This window comes from Rhinolophus sinicus, linkage group LG11, assembly GCF_036562045.2.
Source record: "Rhinolophus sinicus isolate RSC01 linkage group LG11, ASM3656204v1, whole genome shotgun sequence".
NCBI classification, from domain to species: domain Eukaryota; kingdom Metazoa; phylum Chordata; class Mammalia; order Chiroptera; family Rhinolophidae; genus Rhinolophus; species Rhinolophus sinicus.
The window spans coordinates 14,219,008-14,238,895 of NC_133760.1; the positions used below are offsets into that span (position 1 = coordinate 14,219,008).

Sequence of the window (19,888 nt, forward strand, 5' to 3'; positions counted from 1 at the left end):
GCGCTGTGTCTGGGACCTTAGATAGCTAGTGTGGGCCGTGGGGGTCAGATGTATGGGTCCAAGACTCTTGAGAGGGCAGGGTTATATCTGGAACCCCCTTGGGTGGGGTGCAGTTAGCTTGGGAAGGTAAGCTACTGGTCCGCTAGGGAGGAAGGAGTTAAGTAGTGCCACTGTCATCTGAGCAGGCATCGAATTACCTGGGTCCAGGTTTCGCTTGGAAGGAGGTGGAGCTGAGCCGCCCCTGAGCCTCCAGCTGCCACAGGCCTTGGTGAGTCCTACTGTGGAGGTGTGGGTGGACACCACTGGCTGGGAACAGGGCTCCTACAGACTATCCCCAGACCTCCAGCTATGGCCCTGCCCCCACCTCTGGACCCTAGACCCTCCTCAGAGCCCCTCAACCACCCCCCTGGAGCCCCTAGGGAAGTGGACATTGCTGGATGCACCATCTGCCCTGCTTCTGGAGAGGAAATAATCAGGTAGGGGGCTGGGCAGTAGCAGGGGTGCTTTAAGGGTAAGAGGTACTGTGGCTGTGATCACCTGGGGAGAGGGAGCTGGGGGCAGGGGTAGGGTTGGGTAGATAATGGGCACCCAGGCTCACCCAAGGGCCTATCAATGTCTTCTACCTCCCAGGCCAGAACACGCCCAGAAACTGGGGCAGGACTCCTTGGACCCTCCCGAGCACTTCCAGGGTGGGCTGAGGGACCCTGAGCCTACTGCTGGTCACCCCAGATTGCCAACACCCTCTTCGCATGAGGACCCGGCTGTGAGCAAACACCGAGAGGTGAGCTGAGGTGACCCAGGCCTCTTGTGCCAGCCCCCACTTCCTCTCTGTCCTCCAGAATCTGGCCTCCACACTGGGGATGAGGTGATGATTCTGGAAAAGTTGGGCACCTGTGGAGGGAGGGACACTCTAGAAAATAATCTTTACCAATCATTGTAGATATTATTTCAAACTGAGAGAATTATTTCATCATTGGCCGTGGTGTAGTCCCATTCTTTGTGGGGGTATCCAGTTCCATCACCCCTCCCCCAGCCAGATCCCCAGACCCCACGTGTCCAAGTTTCCAAGAGCCTTGAAAACCTGGAAACTTTGAAATAGAGGTCCCCAGGCATTGCTCCACTGGGAAGAATCCAGGTGGGAGCAGCCCTGGTACAGACCCAGGGATGGACTGTGCTACAGAGAAGCATCCAGAAGGCGGGAATCTGCAAAAGAAGGGTGGCAATGGGAGTGGGGGCAAGGTCTTGGTTGGCGATCCAGCACTGACTCAGCCCCTGTGTTCCCCAGAGCCCCATCTCTGGCTGGGAGGTATTGGAGGCTGAGCAGGACAACCTGCACCTTTGCTTGCTGGGCCTGCGTCTCCAGCTGCAGGACCTAGAGCGAGGCCCGGGGCCTTGGACATCAGCCCAGAGCGGGATGGTCCAGCTGCAGGTGGGCAATGGGAGGCCAAGATGTGGGAAGGCGGGCAGAGCCTCAGGAGTGGGTGCCTGTTTCTCTGGGTGGGAAATGGGCTTATTCTATGTTCCAGGTGTCTGGGTAGGAAAGCGGGGCATGTAACTCCAGGTACCAGGTCTCTGGTGCCCCTGGTATGCGTGGCGGGGGTTGGGGGAGTAGGTAGTGGTGTCCAACCATGTGTCCACAGACCCTACAGGCAGACCTACGTGGGGCAGCTGAGAGAGTGGATGCACTGCTGGCGTTTGGTGAGGGGCTGGCACAGCGGAGTGAGCCTCAGGCCCGGGCATCCCTGCAGCAGGTCCTGAGGGCATTCAGAGCCCACCGAGACAGCATCTTCCGGCGGCTGTGGCATCTGCAGGCCCAGCTGGTCAGCTACAGCCTGGTATGGCCCACCCTGGCTGTCCCCGGCCCTGGTGCCAATTTCACAACCCCCATGACCTCTGACCTCTGTCTTCTGACCAGGTGTTTGAGGAGGCCAATACACTGGACCAGGATTTAGAGGTCGAGGGGGACTCGGACTGGCCAGCACCTGGTGGGGTCTGGGGACACTGGGCACCCAGTAGCCTCCCCACTCCCGCAGAATTGGAGTGGGACCCAGCAGGGGACGTTGGGGGCCTCGAGCCACTGGGGCAAAAGACAGCCTGGACACCAGGGACTCCCTGTGAGCTATGTGGCCACAGGGGCCCCCAGAGCAGGGGACAAGGCCTTGAGGTGAGAGCAGGTGGGGGACATCTCCACCCAGGCACCCATAGGACACCTCTGTGTACCTCCTAGAAAGGTCCTTCCATTTCATGGAGGGCTGGTGGCTCTGTCTCTCCTTCCGTCTCTCTCAGTGTCTCTTTCTCTCTTGGTGTCTCAGTGTTTTCCTCCCTCCTTGTGTCTTTTTCAGTTTCTGTATCTTCCTCTATCTCACTCTTTCTGTTTCTCTCTCATCTATGTCTACATTTCCTCCTTTACTCTCACTCTCCCCCTGGCTTACTTCACTACAGCCATACTAGCCTCCTGGCTCTTCTGCAAACATTCCAAATTCACTCCCATTTCAAAGCCCCCAGATGCATGCCCAGCTTGCCTCCTCACTTCATTCCAGTCTCTCCTCAAATGTCAGCTCTTCACAGAGGCCTGCTCTGGCCTCCAAACATTACCACTCCTTATTCTCTTTGTTTCCTAACAGCACTTACCACATCTTGACATTATACATTTATTTATTAATTTATGGTGTTTCTCTCTTGCTAGAATAAAAGCTCCATGAATGCCAATACTTAGCCTGTTTCCATTGCCATTATGTCCTCAGCTCCTGGAACAGTGCCTGGCATGTAATAGACACTCATTAAATATTTGTTGAATGAATGAATGAATAATGTCTCTCCTCTCTTGGTTCCTTTGGCCCTGCCCCTCTCTTCGTCTCTTCCCAAGATCTTTCTCTTCCCCCAGAATCTCATCTGTATGACACCCCCCATCGTGGCCCTTCCCCAACCTTGGGTCTCTTTGTCTCTTTGTCAGTGGTTCTCCCAGGACCCCACACCTCTCTTCCCCCGCAGGACATACTTATGTCGGGTTTCAGCCACCAGAAACACTTAGCAGGTCACCGAAAGCGCTCCCTGCTCCGGAAGTCTCAGGTGAGCTGGTCTTCAGCCAGGTGTACCACTTGGGAATCTCGGACTCGGTCCCTCCCTCTCTCAAATCTACTTCCCCAAGGTGGATTCCTTCTCAGCAAAATTGCTGCCCCAGAAGCTACACACTCACTTTCCACTGGTTTACCCACCCAGGAGAAGGAGCGTGCCTCTGACCTACTAGCACCAAAGTCCCAGGGCTGACTCCACTTGCCCAGCTTGTGTCATGGCCTATGTCAATCACAGTGGTCAAGCCAATGGAGGGCTCTGATTGGCCAGATCTGCATCACATGCCCAATCATGGCGGTGGAGGTGTGGGGTTAGGAGAGCAGGGAGATGTGACACCCCTGCTGCCAAATTGAGCCACTGTTACCAGCAAAAGGAGGATTGGCTGGAAGGCACAGATAGACATCCACTACACTTGGAGACATTCCAAGCCCATGAAGGCTCCTGGGGATCAAGGGGGTGCCAGGAAAGGAGGAGAAATAAGCCCAGCCCTATAAGTCTATAGTAGTAATGGAAAGTCCACACTAAGTGTCACTTTCACCAATTCTGCTGCTGGCTGCTATCTATCCTTAGGACAAGAAGAGACAAGCATCTTCCAATCTCCAGGATGTGATGCTGGAGGTAGATTCTGGGTGAGATGCCTGGGAGATGGGTCTGGGGGTGTAGGGGACAGTGTTCATGGTTGTAGCCCACCGTGCATTTAACATGCATTTCCCTTCACAGAGCCCCCGCTCCTGCACCCAGACGGCCCCTGACCTTCCTCCTCCTCCTCCTCCTTTTCCTCTTCCTTCTCCTGGTGGGTGCCACATTGCTCCTGCCCCAGTCAGGGGGCCTCTGCTGCTCTCCTGTCCGACTGGCCAGGACACCTTACCTGGTACTCAGCTATGTCAATGGTCCCCCCCCAATCTGAGTACACAGCCCAGACATATGTAATAAATGGTAACTGTCAAAGGATGTGTCTTGGGCTGCTATCACAAAATAATATAGCAGGGGTGACTTATACACAATAGAAATATATTTTTCAGTTCTGCATCCTGAAAAGTCCAAGATCAAGGTGCTGGCTGATTCAGTGTCTGCTGAGGGGTGCTTCCTTGTTCATAGATAGCCATCTTCTTGCTGTCTTCTCACATCGAAGAAGGGGAAGGGAGCTTTCTGGGGTCTCAAAAGAGATGAAGGGCACTAATCATTTCCATGAGGGCTTCGCCCTCATCACCTAACAACCTTCCAAAGAGTCCACTTTCTAATACCATCATGATTAGGATTTCAACATAAGAATTTTGAGAGGACACAAGCATTCAGTCTATAGCAGGATGTACGAGGCTATTGGGTGCTTGAGTATTCAGAATCTGGGATAGAGCCCTGAGATATCTGGAGAGCTCCCTCCACAGATCCTTTTGCCTTGCGCCTGGAACACAGAAATAACAACCCATCACACCCTGAGACAAAAATTCAAGCACAGGGGCCGGCCGGGTGGCTCAGGCGGTTAGAGCTCCATGCTCCTAACTCCGAAGGCTGCTGGTTCGATTCCCACATGGGCCAGTGGGCTCTCAACCACAAGGTTGCCAGTTCGACTCCCGCAAGGGATGGTGGGCTGCGCCCCCTGCAACTAGAAAACGGCAACTGGACCTGGAGCTGAGCTGCGCCCTCCACAACTAAGATTGAAAGGACAACGACTTGAAGATGAACGGCACCCTCCACAACTAAGATTGAAAGGACAACTTGACTTGGGAAAAAAGAGACCTGGAAGTACACACTGTTCCCCAATAAAGTCCTGTTCCACTGTTCCCCAATAAAGTCCTGTTCCCCTTCCCCAAAAAAAAAAAAAATTCAAGCATAAATAATTTATTTAGAAGGTGATCCTAGGCAGATTGATAGGAGAGTGGGGAAGTAAGCCAGGGAAGGGAGTTGGTGAACTGGTTGCTGCTCTGGGCAGCAGGGGTGCTATCCCACTAGGGACCTGTAGGAGATTGTGTCGAACACACTCAAGGTGGTTCTACCCAAGGGTCGAAGTTGGCGTTTATGTACCAGCTCCCATCGCTCACTGGTTACTGCAGTTGTCAGTTCCCCAGAACTTCCAGCCTCTCCTGTCTGTAAAGTCCCCTCAGGCAAAGCACAGGTGCTTGCCACAGAAGCTAGAGGTATTTACAGACAGGGTGCAGGTGACGTCGGCAAGGTGCCAACAGCACCTTCTGTAGCCCATAACCTGCATCCATACTGGTGCTCTGTTCAAACATTCTACACAGTGGGCTCCCAGGCTGGGCTGTCACTGGTGCAGGACTGGGAACCCCTCTTCCCCAGGTCTTGATGACACCAAGCTGAATTTCCAGGGCTCAGTCCTGGAGTCCAGGACCCAGCCTCAGGTGTCTAAGGTCATTCCCTCCCCAGAGCTAAAAGTGTTGGGACAAGAGGTAGAGCAGAATCAGACGCAAGAACAGAGGCAGGAACCCTGTGCTAGGCTCCTGGATGTGTACCTAAGATAGATCCCATCTCTTTTAATTCTCACAGCCACCCAATCATGTGTCCCTACTTAACAGAATGGGAAACAGTCTCTAGAGAGGAAGTCACTGGCCTGAGGACACACAGGGAGCAAGAGACTGAAGCCCAAACCTCACTGATTTAAACAGAAATGGGAATTTATTTTTGTGGGTAACTGAAAAGTTCAAGATTGCAAGCACTGCTGGATCCGGGACTCAAACGTTATCTCCATCTCTCAGTTCCTTCCTCTGATATGACTTCATTCTTATTTGGTGGTGGCCAGTGTGTCTCTCAAAACCTCCAAGCATACATCCCCCTCATTTAGCAGCCAATAGGAGAATCACTCGTCCCTTATAGTTCCAACCAAAGTCCCAGCGCTGGCTCCCTTGGCTAGTGTCACATGCTTCACTGGGGGCTGTAGTCAGCCCTGCCTGACCCATGTGTACTAAAATTGGGCGAGGAAAGGTCTCTGGAGAAAATCAGGGAGCTGCTCCTGGAAGTGGGGGATGGACATTGAGGGAGGGGGCAGGGAAGCAGCAGATTCTGGGAGTCTCCAGGTTCAGGGACAAGTCAGGATGCAGACCTGTCTGTCCTGTTTCAAATGCCAGGCCAAGTTTCTGTCCCTAACCAAGGAGGAGGCAGTTTCCCTGGAGTCACCACAAATAGGGTGGGCAGAGTCTTGGAGATATGGACCCCTCAGACTGGGTAATGAAGCAAATCTGTCATTCATTCATTCAATATTTGCTGAGTGTCTGCTGTAAGCCAGATCAAAGAATAGGGCAAGGGCAACAGTGAAGAAGACATGCTAAAATTATTATTTTTTTTTTACAAGAGTTTATTTGAGCCAAACAGGCTAAAATTCTTATTTTTGTCGGGCTGAGATTCTAGTGGGGAAAATCAACAGTAAATAAAAGCAATAGGTGAAATATGTAATAGGTTAGATAGTGATAAGTACTAAGAAAACTAAAGTGGGCCAAGGGAAAGGGGGTACAATTTAACTAGGGTGGTTGAGGAAAGCATCAGGGAGACAATTATGTCACTCTTCTGATTATTTCATTACAGCAAATTGTAGTGAGGACATAAGCCGCATGGACTCCTAGAGTAGTACTGTCCAATAGAAATACAATGTGAGGCATAAATGTTATTTTTAATTTTCACAGTAAACAGTAGAAAGAGGTGAAATTAACTTAAATAATTTAACTTATACTCTATTTAACCCAATATATACAAAATATTATCACTTCAATATGTAATCAACATAAAAATACATAATGAGGTATTTACAATCCTTTTTTCTTACTGTCTTTGAAATCTGGTGTGTATTTCATTTTATAGCACATCTCAATTCAGACACTTAATTTTCAACAGATAAAGTGTAGTCCTACCCAAACATTAAGTTGTGGTTAATGGAATATTTCACACTGCTTCAGTTTTAAAATTTAAATTACTTAAAATTTATAAATTAAAAAAAGAAATTCCTCAGTCATACTAATCACATTTCAAATGCTCAAGTCACAGGTGGCCCCCAGCTGCTGTACTGGACAGTGCAGACCTAGAGGAAGACTATTCCAGGTAGAGGAAACAGCAAGTGCAAAGGCCCTGAGAGTAAGTTGTAGACATGATACTCTTTACTCCTAAATGCTTCAGTGTATCATTCTTAAGAACAGGGCATTCTCTTACACAATTAGAGTAGTTATCAGAATCAGGAAATTTAACAACTCAATTCAGTTCTATTATTAACCCACAATTCATATTCGAAATTATTCCACATTTTCTAGTAGTCACAGTTAAACAGTAGAAACAGGTGAAATTAATTTTAGGAATTGTTCATTTTTAATATTGCTATGTGGAGTCCTTTATAGCAATTTTCTTAGATCAGGCGATTCTTGTTTAACAGACAGGGTCAAGGGGTTGAGAAGCGCTGACCCGGGCCTTAGCAGAGTAAAAAACACAACAGCCGGCACGGAGAGTACCCACCATGGGCTTTACACACAGCACGCGTGGAGCCAAGCACTTGGGTGAGGTGCTTTATTTGGGACTTGATCCCAGGAGGCAGGAGTTAGGGAGTAGGGGGAGAGACAGGCAGGAAGAAAGCCAAAAAGGGTGCTCATGGAGTGGTAGCCACTGTGGGCAACTGGGACTCAGTCCCATGGGGGACCTCTGCGGAATCTTGTAGAATACATGTTGCAATCTTCTCACCAGTGACTGCTGTCCCCTAGGCTGAGTGTTTCCCCTGAGAGCATTGACCCACCTCACCTCCTGTAACTCCCAGAAAGCCCTCAAGCAGAGGAGCAGAGATGCTAGGGCTCAGGGCAGGAAGCTGGAAGCCTCCTGGGAACCCTCTTCTGCAGCTGCCAAGTGAACTCAAGTAGGCAAGAGGGTCCTGCGGTTGGGACACTATCATCTGCTGCCACAACATGTACTTAATTCACTGTAACATCGTAACAGCCACATGAGGGAGGCACTATAGGATGTCCATTTCACAGATAAGGACGTTGAGGCTCAGACGTTAAATCACTAGCCCACAATCATGTAATCAATCAGTAAGTGTGGAGCTGGGATTCAGACCCAAGCATTCCTGTTCTGAGGTCCAAGCTTTTTTTTTTTTTTTTTTTTTTTGGGGGGGGGAGGTTACAAATCATAAGATTTTAATACTATTCCAAGTTTTAATTGCATATCCAAATTCTAAAGTTATAGGTATAATTTACACATTCTCCAATTAACAATTCTGCATGGGCCACAGTTTAAATGTAAACTTACTAGCCTGTAAAATCTCCACCCTGCTCACTTATTCTTTTTGCTGGGCATATAAAAAAAAGTATTGATCTAAAAATAAAACAACCTGCTGTGAACAAGCTTCTTAATCACCACCCACCTACAACACTCCTCCCTCAAATCAGGCATTCCCCACCCCTCCCATCCTCTCTACCTCTCTACCAGGCAAACTCCATTCACCGAGGGGGGTGGGGGGAATGTCTCCTCTCCTGATTCAGGAACCCAGCCCCAGAGGGAACTCTCTCATTGCCTGCAGCGCTGCCAGAAGTTCCCATCCTGCAGCTTGTTAGGGCTCGAGATCTTGAAACCAGGAGTAAGCAAGAGAGGTGGGAGATGCAGAGAAATAATGGGGGCTGAATGGGTAGGACCCTATTAGCCACTTTCAAGACTTTGGCTTTTACTCTGAGATGGAGCCAGGGGAGGATTAACAGTATCACCGTGATGAAAAATACTGAGGCTGAGAGATGAACAAGGTGAAGAGGGCCCCAAGTGACAAGAGTACTAACCAGAGACTAGACTAAACTAGGAGCTGCAAAGTCTGTGCCCTGGGGCACTGGAGGCCCAAGCTGGGACCCTGCATTTCTCCCCTTAACCTCCTCCAGGCCTTTGCTCACACTGGTCCTCCTGCCTAGAAGCCTAGCCCTGCCTTCTGGTAAAGTCCTTATAATTCTTCAAATTTCAACCCCACTTTATAACTATTTGTGTATCTGCCTCCCCCATTGGTATTAGGGCAGAGACTGTTTCTCTTCTGGCCATCCTCCCTTTGGTCTAAAGTCTGGGCTCCTTTCCTAAGCCGCCTCTTCCTCTCAAATACATCTGCTAAGAGTTCAGCTGCTTTCCACTTACTTAACTGACCTGGGTGTACATACAGCTCAGGATCGCAAACTGCAGTACCCTAAAGAATCTCTAGGGCAGGCCCATACAGACATGGGAGAGGGTCCATCTATCACCTCTGGGCCTTGCTGACAAAAATCCCAGCTTGTCGCTGAGGCTGGTGGACTCCTTAGCCAGGTTTGAGGTCCCACTATTGCCTCAGGGGTTACCAGCCAGGCCTCAGCTTCACCATTTCCTCTCCCACTTCATTATTCTCCATTAAGGAGTTTCTTTAGGGTCAAGCCAGGGTGGGTCCCCTGGATCTGCTCAGGAGAGAGAGACCAGTCTAGAAGGTTCCAGAGGGAGAGACACCCACTCCTCCCAGAGGGTACGCCTTGGTGTGTGGGGGGGCCTCTTCAAAAATCCCAAAGACATAATATCTTAAAGACTACCAAAAGAAAGTAAACACATCCCCAACTTTATTCCCTTTGTTCAAAAGTCCTGAGGACAGAACGTTGCAGGAATCAGGGTTCCCTCTCAGAACCAGTAGGTACAGAGTCTCGAGGGGTCTTTAAGTGATCAGCTGGGATGAGAAACCCCAAACCCCTTCCTCACCAGTCCTAGTTTGTTGCAATTAATGGGGGGAAGTTTTCCAAAGGGGTACTCGGGCTTCTCACCGTCCATCAGGGCATATTCTCAAATTCCACAGCAAAAAGTTTGCTCCTCTCAGATTTAAATACAGAGAGGGGAGTTCATGAACCAGGGGTCAAGAGATGGGTGTACCAGTCTCCTTCCGTCCAACCGGGGGCATCCTGGCTCCCCATGCCTTCAAGTAAGTAGCTCTCAGCTTGACACAGCCAGCTGGCAACCCTGGCCGCCCCAAGTCCTCATAAGGAAGTCCGATAAATTACCACGGATTGGACAAGGTCGGACATCTCCCCATCCATCACAGTGGTCTTTGGACACCCACGTCGGCAGGAGTGCTCTCTGATTTTCCCAATACATCGAGCAAGTTTCTCAAGACCTGTCATCTTCCATCAGGCGGGTTCCCTGGTCCTCTCCACGCTGTCAGGCAGGACCCTAGGTACTTCTGTGTCATCTGGTGAGCTCTTCTGCCTGTCACCGTCCATTGGGAGGGGTCTCCGGTGACCCCACTCCGTCGAGCGCGCTCCTCGTACCGTCACCATCCTCAAGAGGGGCCTCGCGGGCCCCGGCGCCGCCGGGCTCCTCCATCGGGCCCCGCGGGCGCACGAAGGCGCCCATGGCCGTGGCGTGGCCGGAGCGTAGCAGCTGTAGCTGGCGCCGCCCGCGGCGGTACAGGTATTCAATGCGCAGTACGTCGGAGCGTGGCAGGCAGGCATGCTGCCGGAACTCGGCCCGCACCCGCGCCTCGGCGCCCGGCTTTCCGCGCCCGGCGCGCAGCAGCTCGCGGTACAAGCTCAGAACTTGCCTCTGTAGCCGGCTGAGCCGGCTCATGGTAGAGCTGGGCTGCGGGCTCGCGCAGAGAATGGCCCAGAACAGTGGAATTGCAGCACAGTTAGGACAAACTGAGGTTTGAGGCAACAGACACTTCCGCTTCGCGCTCCAAAACCTTTAGCCTCCCGCCTCCTGTTTTCCGGATCGCTCGCGCCCTATTGGCTGTCGCGTCCTATTGGCTGTGACGTATCACAATGCTGCGGGTAAGGGGCGGAGCTGCTGGCTCGCTGGCCTGCCCCAAAGGGAATGTTTGTCCTTGAGGGGACAGCAGTTCTGGGAGCCCGGAAGAGGAGGAGGAAGAGGAAAGGGTGGGGTGGCGGTGGAGGTGGGGGAACTAGGTGCTCGGACTCAGGTTTTGGGTCGGAAGGGGACCTAACTCCTGGGTTCTGGGAGCTAGAGGTTGGAACCCTTGTCTGCCCTCCTCCCTTATTTCTTTTATAAGCTAATGTATGACTGTATATTAATATAATAAAATATACAGTATAGCACGATGCAATCAATATTTTAATATATTGTCACCTAATTTATATTTTATGTAATACATTTTTTTAAAATAGTGAATATTTTTAAATGTATTAAGCATTTATTTTAAATGATACTAAATCCTCACCAACACCTTGACAAGATAGATCTGCAATACTATATACTATAATATATGCCTCTTGCCTCTACTGACAAGGAAACTGAGGCACAGAGAAATAACAGTGTGCCCAGGTTCACATGGCTAGTAAGTGGCAGAGCCCGGTTTTGAGCCCAGGGAGTGATTTCATGACCTATGTTCATATATATATATATATATATATATATATATATATATATATATATATATATATATATATACTGCCTCTCCAATAATAATATGTGAATCAAAGTGGCAGCAAGAGCAGTCATAGCTTAGTATATGCCAAGCACTTTACATGTATCCTCATAGCTACTCTGTATGGTAGGTACTATTCTTATTACCACAGTTTGTGGATGAACAAACTGAGGCACAGAGGTTGAGTCATTTGCCAAACGTTGCACTAACCGTTTAAAAGACACAGTCAGGGATCTCTTGACCCTTTAACCAAAGGTTCTGGCTTCGCTTACCTGCCAGATTGTGGCAAATACCCCAGCTATTCTCTTGCTGGCCCATCTTTCCACTGCTACAATTAGCCTCGAATTCACAACTGGATTGTATTTGTCGGCATGGGATTTCAGTTTGTTTTTCTCTTACTTATAAATAGTATCCATTTTGTCTGCCCAGATTCCAATTCTCCTGCTGCTCTCTGGCTTCCACGTTTCTTAGAGAGCTAGGTATTCTCCACCCTGGCATCTCTCTCTGCTGGATTTCCAACCCCTCCTTGTCTGGCTTCTTCCCATCAACACTTAAACATCCCTGAGTTTCTCCCCTCTCAAAATCACAATAATAATAAACCAGTTCTAGGATAACCTCGCCTCTTCCAGGCTGATTTCTATTCTCCCCTTTAGGCATTGACAATTTGTCAAAAGTGACGTCTACTCACTCCTCAACCCTGCAATCCAGGTGCTGCTCCCCTGCTCCCTGGATCTTGTGATTTCTTAGGTCACCCACAGCCTCCCGACCCTAAGTCCATGGACATTTAATGGGTTATTTTATATACACTATTTGGTTTTCATCACAGTCCCTCCCTTTTCCTGGCCTTGTTCTACAATGCTCCTCCCTTATCTCTTCCCCAGCTCAGCTCATTTGTCACCTCCTTCAGAAACCCTTCACTGCTCCCCTAAACTAGGGACACCTCCCTGTGCTCCCACAGCCTACCTGTGCTTCCCCCCTCCCAGCCCTGATCACTCTGGCCTGTGCTACCCCTATTACAACTTTGATCACTCAGTAGTTCCTAGAAGTTCAGTAAGTATTGGGAAAAGGTGAGGTCAGGGGATCCTCAGAAGTCCAGGGTGAAATTTATGTGGGGTCTAGAGGATCATGGGAGATCAGGCCAAGGACACTGAGCCAATTGAGATCAATGTGAGATCAGAGAATCATGGGAGAACAGTTCTACGTTAAAAGGCTATGGAGGGGGCCGCCGGATGCTTCAGTGGTTAGAGCACAAGCTCTGAACAGCAGGGTTGCTGGTTCCATTCCCGCATTGACCAGTGAGCTGCACCCTTCACCACTAGATGAAGACAATGAGCTGCCACGGAGCCTCTAGAGGGGCACTGGATGGCTCAGTTGGTTGGTTAGAGCAGGAGCTCTCAATAAGCTTGCTGGTTCAATTCCCACATGGGACAGAGGGCTGCACCTCCTGCAACTAAGATTGAAAACGGCGATTGAAAACAGCAACTGGACTTGCCCCTAGATTGAAGGACAATGACTTGGAGCTGATGGGCCCTGGAGAAACACACTGTTCCCCAATATTCCCCAATAAAAATTTAAAAATAAAAGGCTATGGAATGTCAGTAAGCCCCAGGGATCAATGTCAGATTACACAAGGGTTTTGGCTGGAATTGAGGAAGCTCCTTACTCGTGTTTCGTGATTGGCTCCCGTAGCTGCACAGCCATTCCTGAAGCCAAGGATCACTCACCCATGGATCACGCGTGGATCATCCATGGTTGGTGGGCAGCACAGCCAGGACAGGCGGGAAGTCAGCAATGACATGGAACCAATCAAGACCTTGGGGCCTGGCACCCACCAATGTGGCTAGTGCACAGGCACAGAGCATAACCGGCATGGGTGCAAGCCCACTGAAGCCATCAGGCCCACAGACACTAGGTGACATGTGGCACCCTCCCAGCCTCACAGTACCGTACACCCCCATCCAGGATGCAGTCTGTGCCCTGTGGGCAGGAAAAGGGCCAGCATGCAGGCCTTGGCCACTCAAGCACATGTAGCATTCCTGGCAGCCAGGCAGGACCAGTGTCGCCTCAACCTGCAGAGACAGACAGACTCAAAATCTGATCCAAAAATCATTATGAACACAACAAACACCAAAGCATATGTGTACCACATATCACAAAAGATGAATTTCCCTACTATATAAAGAATTCCTAGAAATTAAAAAGAAAAAGAGCAACAACCCAATATAGAAAAAATGGGCAAAGGTTATTCAGAAAGTTAATAGAAAAAGAAATACAAACGTTTCTTAGGCATTTGAAAAGATGCTCAACCTCCTAATAAGACATACAAATTAGAAATCCATTGAGGCAAGGGACAGGGCAGGGGGGCACTCACCATGACATATCCCCAGTTCTCACAGTCTAGGCTGAAGCAGTGTCCATGCGCGCGGAGCAGGACGCAGCAGAGTTCCGATGGCCGTGGGCCTTACTCCAGCACCACCTCGAAGGTCCACACACTTCGCTGGCAGCCTGTGCCTCTCCCCATCAACAAATAGGTATTGGTGCCCCGGAAAGTAGATTGGTTGAAGGTGTGATGATGGAGCCCAAGGCGAGGCAGAGGTCTGGGCCACTCCGGGCTACGTGGCAAGATTTGCAGTGACTGGTCACAGGGTGAAAGGGCGGCAGAGCCACGCCGGGTTCAAGGTAGCGGCCCGCGCTCCGGAAGCCGCACTGAGCTTGCTGTCCTCACAGCTTGGCAGTGGCTCTAGCCTCGCACAAGTGACTGGGCACTCTGGAACATACACGGTGTAGTGTGAGTGTGCGGGGCACAGTGAGCCTGCGGCAAGGAGTAGGAATGGAGGGTTCCTGGAGGAAAGTAGCTGCTGGAGTCTCACCCCCACCCCACCACTAGGGCTAGCATGCGGCATCTGGGGCCCTGCAGGGGTAAGAGCTGGAAAGCTCCGACTTGGGCAGAGCTGAAGCTGGAAGCTCCACATAGGGAAAGACCAGGTGGCTAACCCTGGGTCACAGGTGAAGCTGATCGTCCATAACGGCCTGGGGGCTGGACCATGAACACATCTGGGTCCCTAAAGAGGTAAGGTTGGAAGGACCATAATCAGGGCTGAAAATTGGGAAGGGTAAGAACTGGGAGCTGGACTTTCATCAGAGCAGAGCGGATACTTTGGGAGGGACAAAGGTTGAGGGCCTGGATCATGATGGGGGGTGTGGAGGGGTGGTTGGAGTCTGGCGCTATGAGAACTACAGGGACTAAATTGTGCAGGGAGGGGCTGGTGCCCTGGGATGGGTAACAACCAAGGAACTGAACCCTGGTCAGGAGTGGGGCCAGGCTCCCCAGATGAGCAAAGACAGAAAGCCTGGATAGAGGCCCTGGGCACTCACAGCACAGGCTCGACTCCCACCAGGGAAAGACTTGGCCAACCAGCAGATGGCAGGTTTCATAGTAGAGGCTGAGCATGGGGCAGCAGCTGGTGCCCAGGCATATGTCCACCATGCAATCTTGGAAATAGGGGCTTGGTGCCAGCAAATAACATAACTAGAAGGGCCCCAGGGGATCCAAGTGGATGTTACAGATATGGGCAAAGTGGGTTTGGGGTGCTGGTAATTGGCAGGGTGACACAGGATAGTGGCAGTGATGGCATCTTTTTATTTATTTATTTTTTAGAGATGGCATCTTAACAGCAGGATTCAAGCACCCATCTGGAGAACCCACCAGGCAGTTATGGCCAAAGGCTTAAGCCAGTGTATCTTCAGGCAGCTTGGTGGTGCTTGCCACAACTCCTGGCACCTGGAGGCCATCTGTGGAATCCCCATTGTAGCCCACAGCCCCATCACATGGCCCCTATATGCTGTGGAAAAGCCAGAGCTACACGGATCCCAGGGGCATAGGTCTCATGCAGGCAAAGAGGCAGCTGGCCACCGTGTCACAGCCACCATGAAAGATGAGTGTACCGCTGCCTAGAACCTGGAACGGTAGATTCTGCCAGCCCCCACTCACCTGTTTGAAGAAGGTGTGTCATTCTGGGGCTCTGGAGACACAGTGTCAGAACCAAGTATCCCTAAGTATGAGCAGGGGCTTCAGGGGGCCCTGTTGAGGGGCCAGGAGTCTGTCCATAATGGCCTACAAATGCTTAGGATGCTGTCCACGATCCTAGAACTTTTTCCAACAAGTACTTGGAAGGTGAGAACTGTGGATTCTGGGGATTGGGACTGTAGTATTCCTAGATCACATCTGAAGAGTTGAAAGCTGGGGACTCTTGTATGTACAAAACATTTAGTAAATAATAAATATTTGTGGAACTAATGAATGAATGAATGGGTGAATGAGGTTCACAGATCAAGTCAGGCTATAGAGTCCCAGGAATGCTGGGATTTCTAAGTAATGGCAGGCACTATAGAGTGCTGTGGTGAGTGGCATAGGGCAGGAAGTTCTGTCTGTCCACAACACCACCAAACGCTGCAGCTGCTGTCCATGATTCTGACCACATGTACCCACAGCCATTGAGGCTGGGGGTCTAGGAATTGGGGGTGAAGGTTTGTAAGCCTTGAGAATTGGGGATTTACAATTACTGGATTGGGTCTGAAGATGCCCAGGATTTGAACTGAGAGTGGGGTCTGAAATTCAGTTAACACATGTAAAAAGTTCTTAGACTACTGCCTGGAACACAGCAGATACTCAGTAGGTGATTGCTGAATGAATAAATGGAATTCTTAGGTCAGGACTGGAGTTACAGGATCCCAGAATCAGGGCTGAAAGCTCTGGTATACTGGGTCTCACAACGAAGGTTCTAGGAATCTTGCATCAAGGCTACAAATACTCAGGATACAAACATGTAGGTTGAACTATATGAAATTGCCACATTTGATGGATAAAAACATCAAATATTGGCAACTTCACATGGTCCACCAACATGTGCCAGCACAGTGAAGCATGGTAGTTAAATGTCCTTTGACTTTGGAGCCAAGTTGTCTCAGCTCAAATCTTGGCTGCTGGCTTGTTGAGTTGTTTCACTTTGGCAATTTAACTTCTGTGTAAAATGAGGGAAATAACAGTACCCATTGGAAATAATTGTTATAAGGATAAAGTGAGGATTTATAATTATGTCTCACACATCTTGGGGTAGGAGAGAGATTATGGCCCATGAGGATCTAGAGCCCCCCCATAAAGCTGAAGTCTGGACTAGACCCCTGGTCCCAGGAAAGGCATAAAATCCAGTCCTAATCCACATGCTTCCAAGTGCCAGGTGAGTAACTAAATGAGCGAAGTGGAGATGTGATGGGGATTGTGACAAATTGGAGAGAAAATATTTGTCCTGGTTCAAGGGGGAAGTCCGGCCTGTGAGTGGCCATGAGAATAGAAGACTAGTTGCCAGAGCTTCTGGTTTCTCAAGAGATGCCATAGTCCAGCCTCCCTCATTTAAAAATACTAACTAATTCAGTAATAAATTTAAAAGATCACCAGGGCAAACCATCGACTTAAAATAACTGACACCATTTGGGTCCTGTCCTCTGTGGTCAGTGGATTAATTCATCCCCACAGCCCCAGGGGCTACTCTCCTAGTGTTCCTATCTTTTCTTTGTTTTTTTCTCTACCTTGATGGGAAAATTTGCCGTGTTGAAGTGGTATCAGAGTCACTGGGGACTCTGAATCATGTTTTGCAAATGAGGTAGTTGTGGTCATGTGTTTTCTGACCATTTGCAGAGACAGCATAACAGACCCTGGAGCCACATTGCCAAGGTTCAAATCCCAGCTCTGCTATTTAATTGCTTTGTGACCCTGAGCAAGTTGCTTCACCTCTCTGAGCCACAATTTCCTCATCTGGCAAATGGTAATGCCTATTGTACCTACCTTAAAAGGTCTCTTGTTAATTATGTTTTACTATATTGGCACCTAGTGAGTGCCTTACATGTGGGCTTTCCAACAGCCTTACAATTTCTTTTCCTTCTCTTCCAAGAAGTTGTGGGGGACTGGGGTAGAGGGTTCTGGACTTATAGTTTGGCCCTAAAGGGTAAAGCTTATTTGACTTCTAATTTGGGGGTTAGGCTTGGGGTTTTTTGACATTACGTCTCTGGGTCAGAGAACGTGGGGCAAAAGAAAGGAGGTAGGAGTCCTGGATTTGGGTCCAGTACTGTAGGACAAAAAGTCAAAGTATGACCTTAGGGTAAGGTTAGGGCGAGGTGATCGTGGGATCAGGTTTGAAAGTCTTGAGGTGAGGACTCTGGGAACGGAGATCATAAGGTGGAGTCCCTGGGTATATATGTGGGGAGAACGGGAATGTTCTCATCAGGACCCAGCTGGGTTCCTTGGGGTCCAGCCTCAGGTAGCATCCAAGCACACGTACTTTGAGGCTGCTCAGGGTGCTATCAGTATCAGTGCCCCTGAGCATAGGGAAATCAGCGAGCTTATGTGGTACCAGTGAACTAAGGCCATTCAAGAGGTACGTGCAAGAGCCAGGGACACGGAAGCAGTGCCAGTCAGAGGTGATGTAGTGGCTTCTACTGGTTGCCCCACAGGTAGCCATGCTGGCTGGCACACGTGTGCAGGCCATGTGACAGGGCACAGCACTTGGCCTGCAACTGGCCTCAGTGCAGATCAGGTTCCCTCCTGAAGCTGGACCGAGGCAGCAGAGTGCACAGCCCGCACCCTCCCACAAGGCCTCGCTGGGTACCAGCAGTTATCGCGGTGTGTGCGGTCACAGTGGCCTGGCTTGGGTTGCTGCAGTAGCAGGCCTGGCTCCTGCATCTGTAGCCAGCATCGCTGGCACATGTCACTCCCAATGGGCCCACGCACGTCTCTGGGCAGGATGAGCCCAGCCCATAAGGCCTCATAGTGGCTATTTTGGGGGCACTTGAAGGCTGTGGGAGTGGGGTGGTGGAAGAAGGTAGAGGGGAGAGAGTGTTCACATTAAGACCTCCATGTCTGGTTCCGGAGACCCAAGCATTCAGCTACCCCTGAAGCGGAAACATCCGCACCCTCAGACCAAGTGTCTCACCCAGGATCCCAGGGTCCTCAACCCTCTGGAATGGACCAGACCCAGTGTCTCCATCTCCCAGAGTAAAGACATTTCTGTCCTCAGAAACCAGAAGTCCCCTCCCCAGAACATAAAAGTCTGGCCCTGGGATACAGAGTCACCCCAGAATCTGGAGTTCTCGTTGCCTACAGGATTTTTGCATCCACCAAACCCAGGAATCTTGCCTTTTAGAATTGAGTAGTTCTGGGCTCCAGGGCCTAGATGTCTTCAGCCCCAAGACCCAAAGACCCTGGAATACCCAGGCTCTAGGTGTTCCAGTGCCCAGAACCCAGAAATCCCGCCTCCACAGCGACTCTCCATCCCCAGACCCAAGGAGCTCTGCCTCCTGAGCCTCTGCTGTCCTGCCCACAAGACCCAAAGGCTGTCCCATCCCAGGGACCCTGGAGCCTTGCCCCCGGAATCTAGTCCAGTATCAAGGAGTCGCCCCAAAGTCCCAGAATCCCCTTCCCCAGCAGCCCATAGCCCTTTCTCTCTAAGGCTCACTCATGACACCTAGCCTGGAATCTCCAGGGACCCATGCTGACACCCAGGCTCTGACAGGTATACACATAGACCTGAACAGCCACACAAAGTGCAGGTCAGTAGTAGGAGAATGGGTAGAGATCTAAGCACTGCAGCTGGTCTCAAAATGCATAGGTGGCAGCATGCCATGTCGGTGGCAAAAGAGCCTGTTCAGAGCTGCTAGGACTGTGCGGGGCCCCAGGATCTCCCGTGGGGATGCAGGCTTGGCACAGGGAGCAGCCCAAAGGCCGTGGCAAGGGGCATCAGGGGGATGCAGGGCCCAAGTGTGCAAGAAGACGTAGGTCCAGACTGCCCACATCTTCTGTGGGTCCATTGAAGCTACTGCACAGGCCACCATGAGCTCACAGTAGCTGGAGGTCACTTGCAGAGACAGCACGTGCTGCCAGTCATAGGCTACATGTAGTGCAGGTGGCTCCTGCTCCAGACCTGCCTCTGCCCACAGTTCCGAGGTGCAGAAGTACAACTGCAGCCGCTTGTTGCTCAGGGCACCTGGCAGCTTCCGCTGCTGCTGATTCACCTGCAGGAGTTATCCAAGCGCTGGGGTCACCAGAGGCCTGCATTCCTGGTCATTTGAGGAGGAAAGGCTGCCTTCATCATTTGATGGAAGCTGAGGGGTTGGATGCTGGGATACTGAGGGAGTGGGGGCTTTAGGGATCTAGTTCTCATTCTCATCCACTAACCAGGAGTCTTGTTTCCAATACCCAGATGTGTCCTCATGCAAAACTCAGAGGTCCTCCTCTCAGGAATTCAGATAACTAATTCCACTAAGGAGCTGGGAGTGCCCAGCTCTTCCAGTTCATTGGCGAGCCTTCAACAGATCAGAGGCTACCTCCCCTCTCCTAATCCACAATTTCCTTTTTTTTTGCCCCCACCACCCACCCAGAAAGTTCCCAAGCCATCTTTTACGTTCCTTTAC

General features: G+C 50.5%; 2 protein-coding genes across 6 annotated transcripts; one reads left to right on the forward strand and one right to left on the reverse strand.

The window, feature by feature from the left end:
- The first annotated feature begins 99 nt into the window (after positions 1–99).
- On the forward strand, positions 100–4,021 carry SYNE4 (spectrin repeat containing nuclear envelope family member 4). 5 transcript variants are annotated; one of them, XM_074315814.1, is made up of 9 exons: positions 100–268; positions 347–476; positions 631–781; positions 1,286–1,429; positions 1,641–1,835; positions 1,916–2,164; positions 2,992–3,069; positions 3,643–3,690; positions 3,793–4,021. In XM_074315814.1, the coding sequence occupies exons 2-9, from the start codon at positions 349–351 to the stop codon at positions 4,000–4,002; spliced, it is 1,203 nt and encodes a 400-aa protein (XP_074171915.1). In that variant the 5' UTR covers positions 100–268; positions 347–348; the 3' UTR covers positions 4,003–4,021. The 5 variants fall into 5 exon arrangements, with proteins under 5 accessions (XP_074171915.1, XP_019605549.2, XP_019605546.2 ...); XM_019749990.2 differs by having other exon boundaries at positions 100–476; positions 1,916–2,174; positions 2,966–3,069; positions 3,643–3,701; XM_019749987.2 differs by having other exon boundaries at positions 100–476; positions 3,643–3,701.
- A 5,568-nt stretch (positions 4,022–9,589) lies between these two features.
- Positions 9,590–10,998, reverse strand: SDHAF1 (succinate dehydrogenase complex assembly factor 1). Its single transcript, XM_019749997.2, has one exon. It carries the CDS (start codon positions 10,606–10,608, stop codon positions 10,252–10,254), a length of 357 nt encoding a protein of 118 aa, XP_019605556.2. The 5' UTR covers positions 10,609–10,998; the 3' UTR covers positions 9,590–10,251.
- Positions 10,999–19,888: the final 8,890 nt, after the last annotated feature.

What these genes read in the sequence shown, in the direction of transcription:
- SYNE4 (XM_019749990.2), top strand. Translation starts at nt 349, where the DNA reads ATGGCCCTGCCCCCACCTCTGGACCCTAGACCCTCCTCAGAGCCCCTC. An exon ending in AGCTGGTCAGCTACAGCCTG is followed by an intron (nt 1,836 to 1,915) that starts GTATGGCCCACC and finishes TCTTCTGACCAG; the next exon opens with GTGTTTGAGGAGGCCAATAC. An exon ending in ATGCTGGAGGTAGATTCTGG is followed by an intron (nt 3,702 to 3,792) that starts GTGAGATGCCTG and finishes TTCCCTTCACAG; the next exon opens with AGCCCCCGCTCCTGCACCCA.
- SDHAF1 (XM_019749997.2), bottom strand. Translation starts at nt 10,608, where the DNA reads ATGAGCCGGCTCAGCCGGCTACAGAGGCAAGTTCTGAGCTTGTACCGC.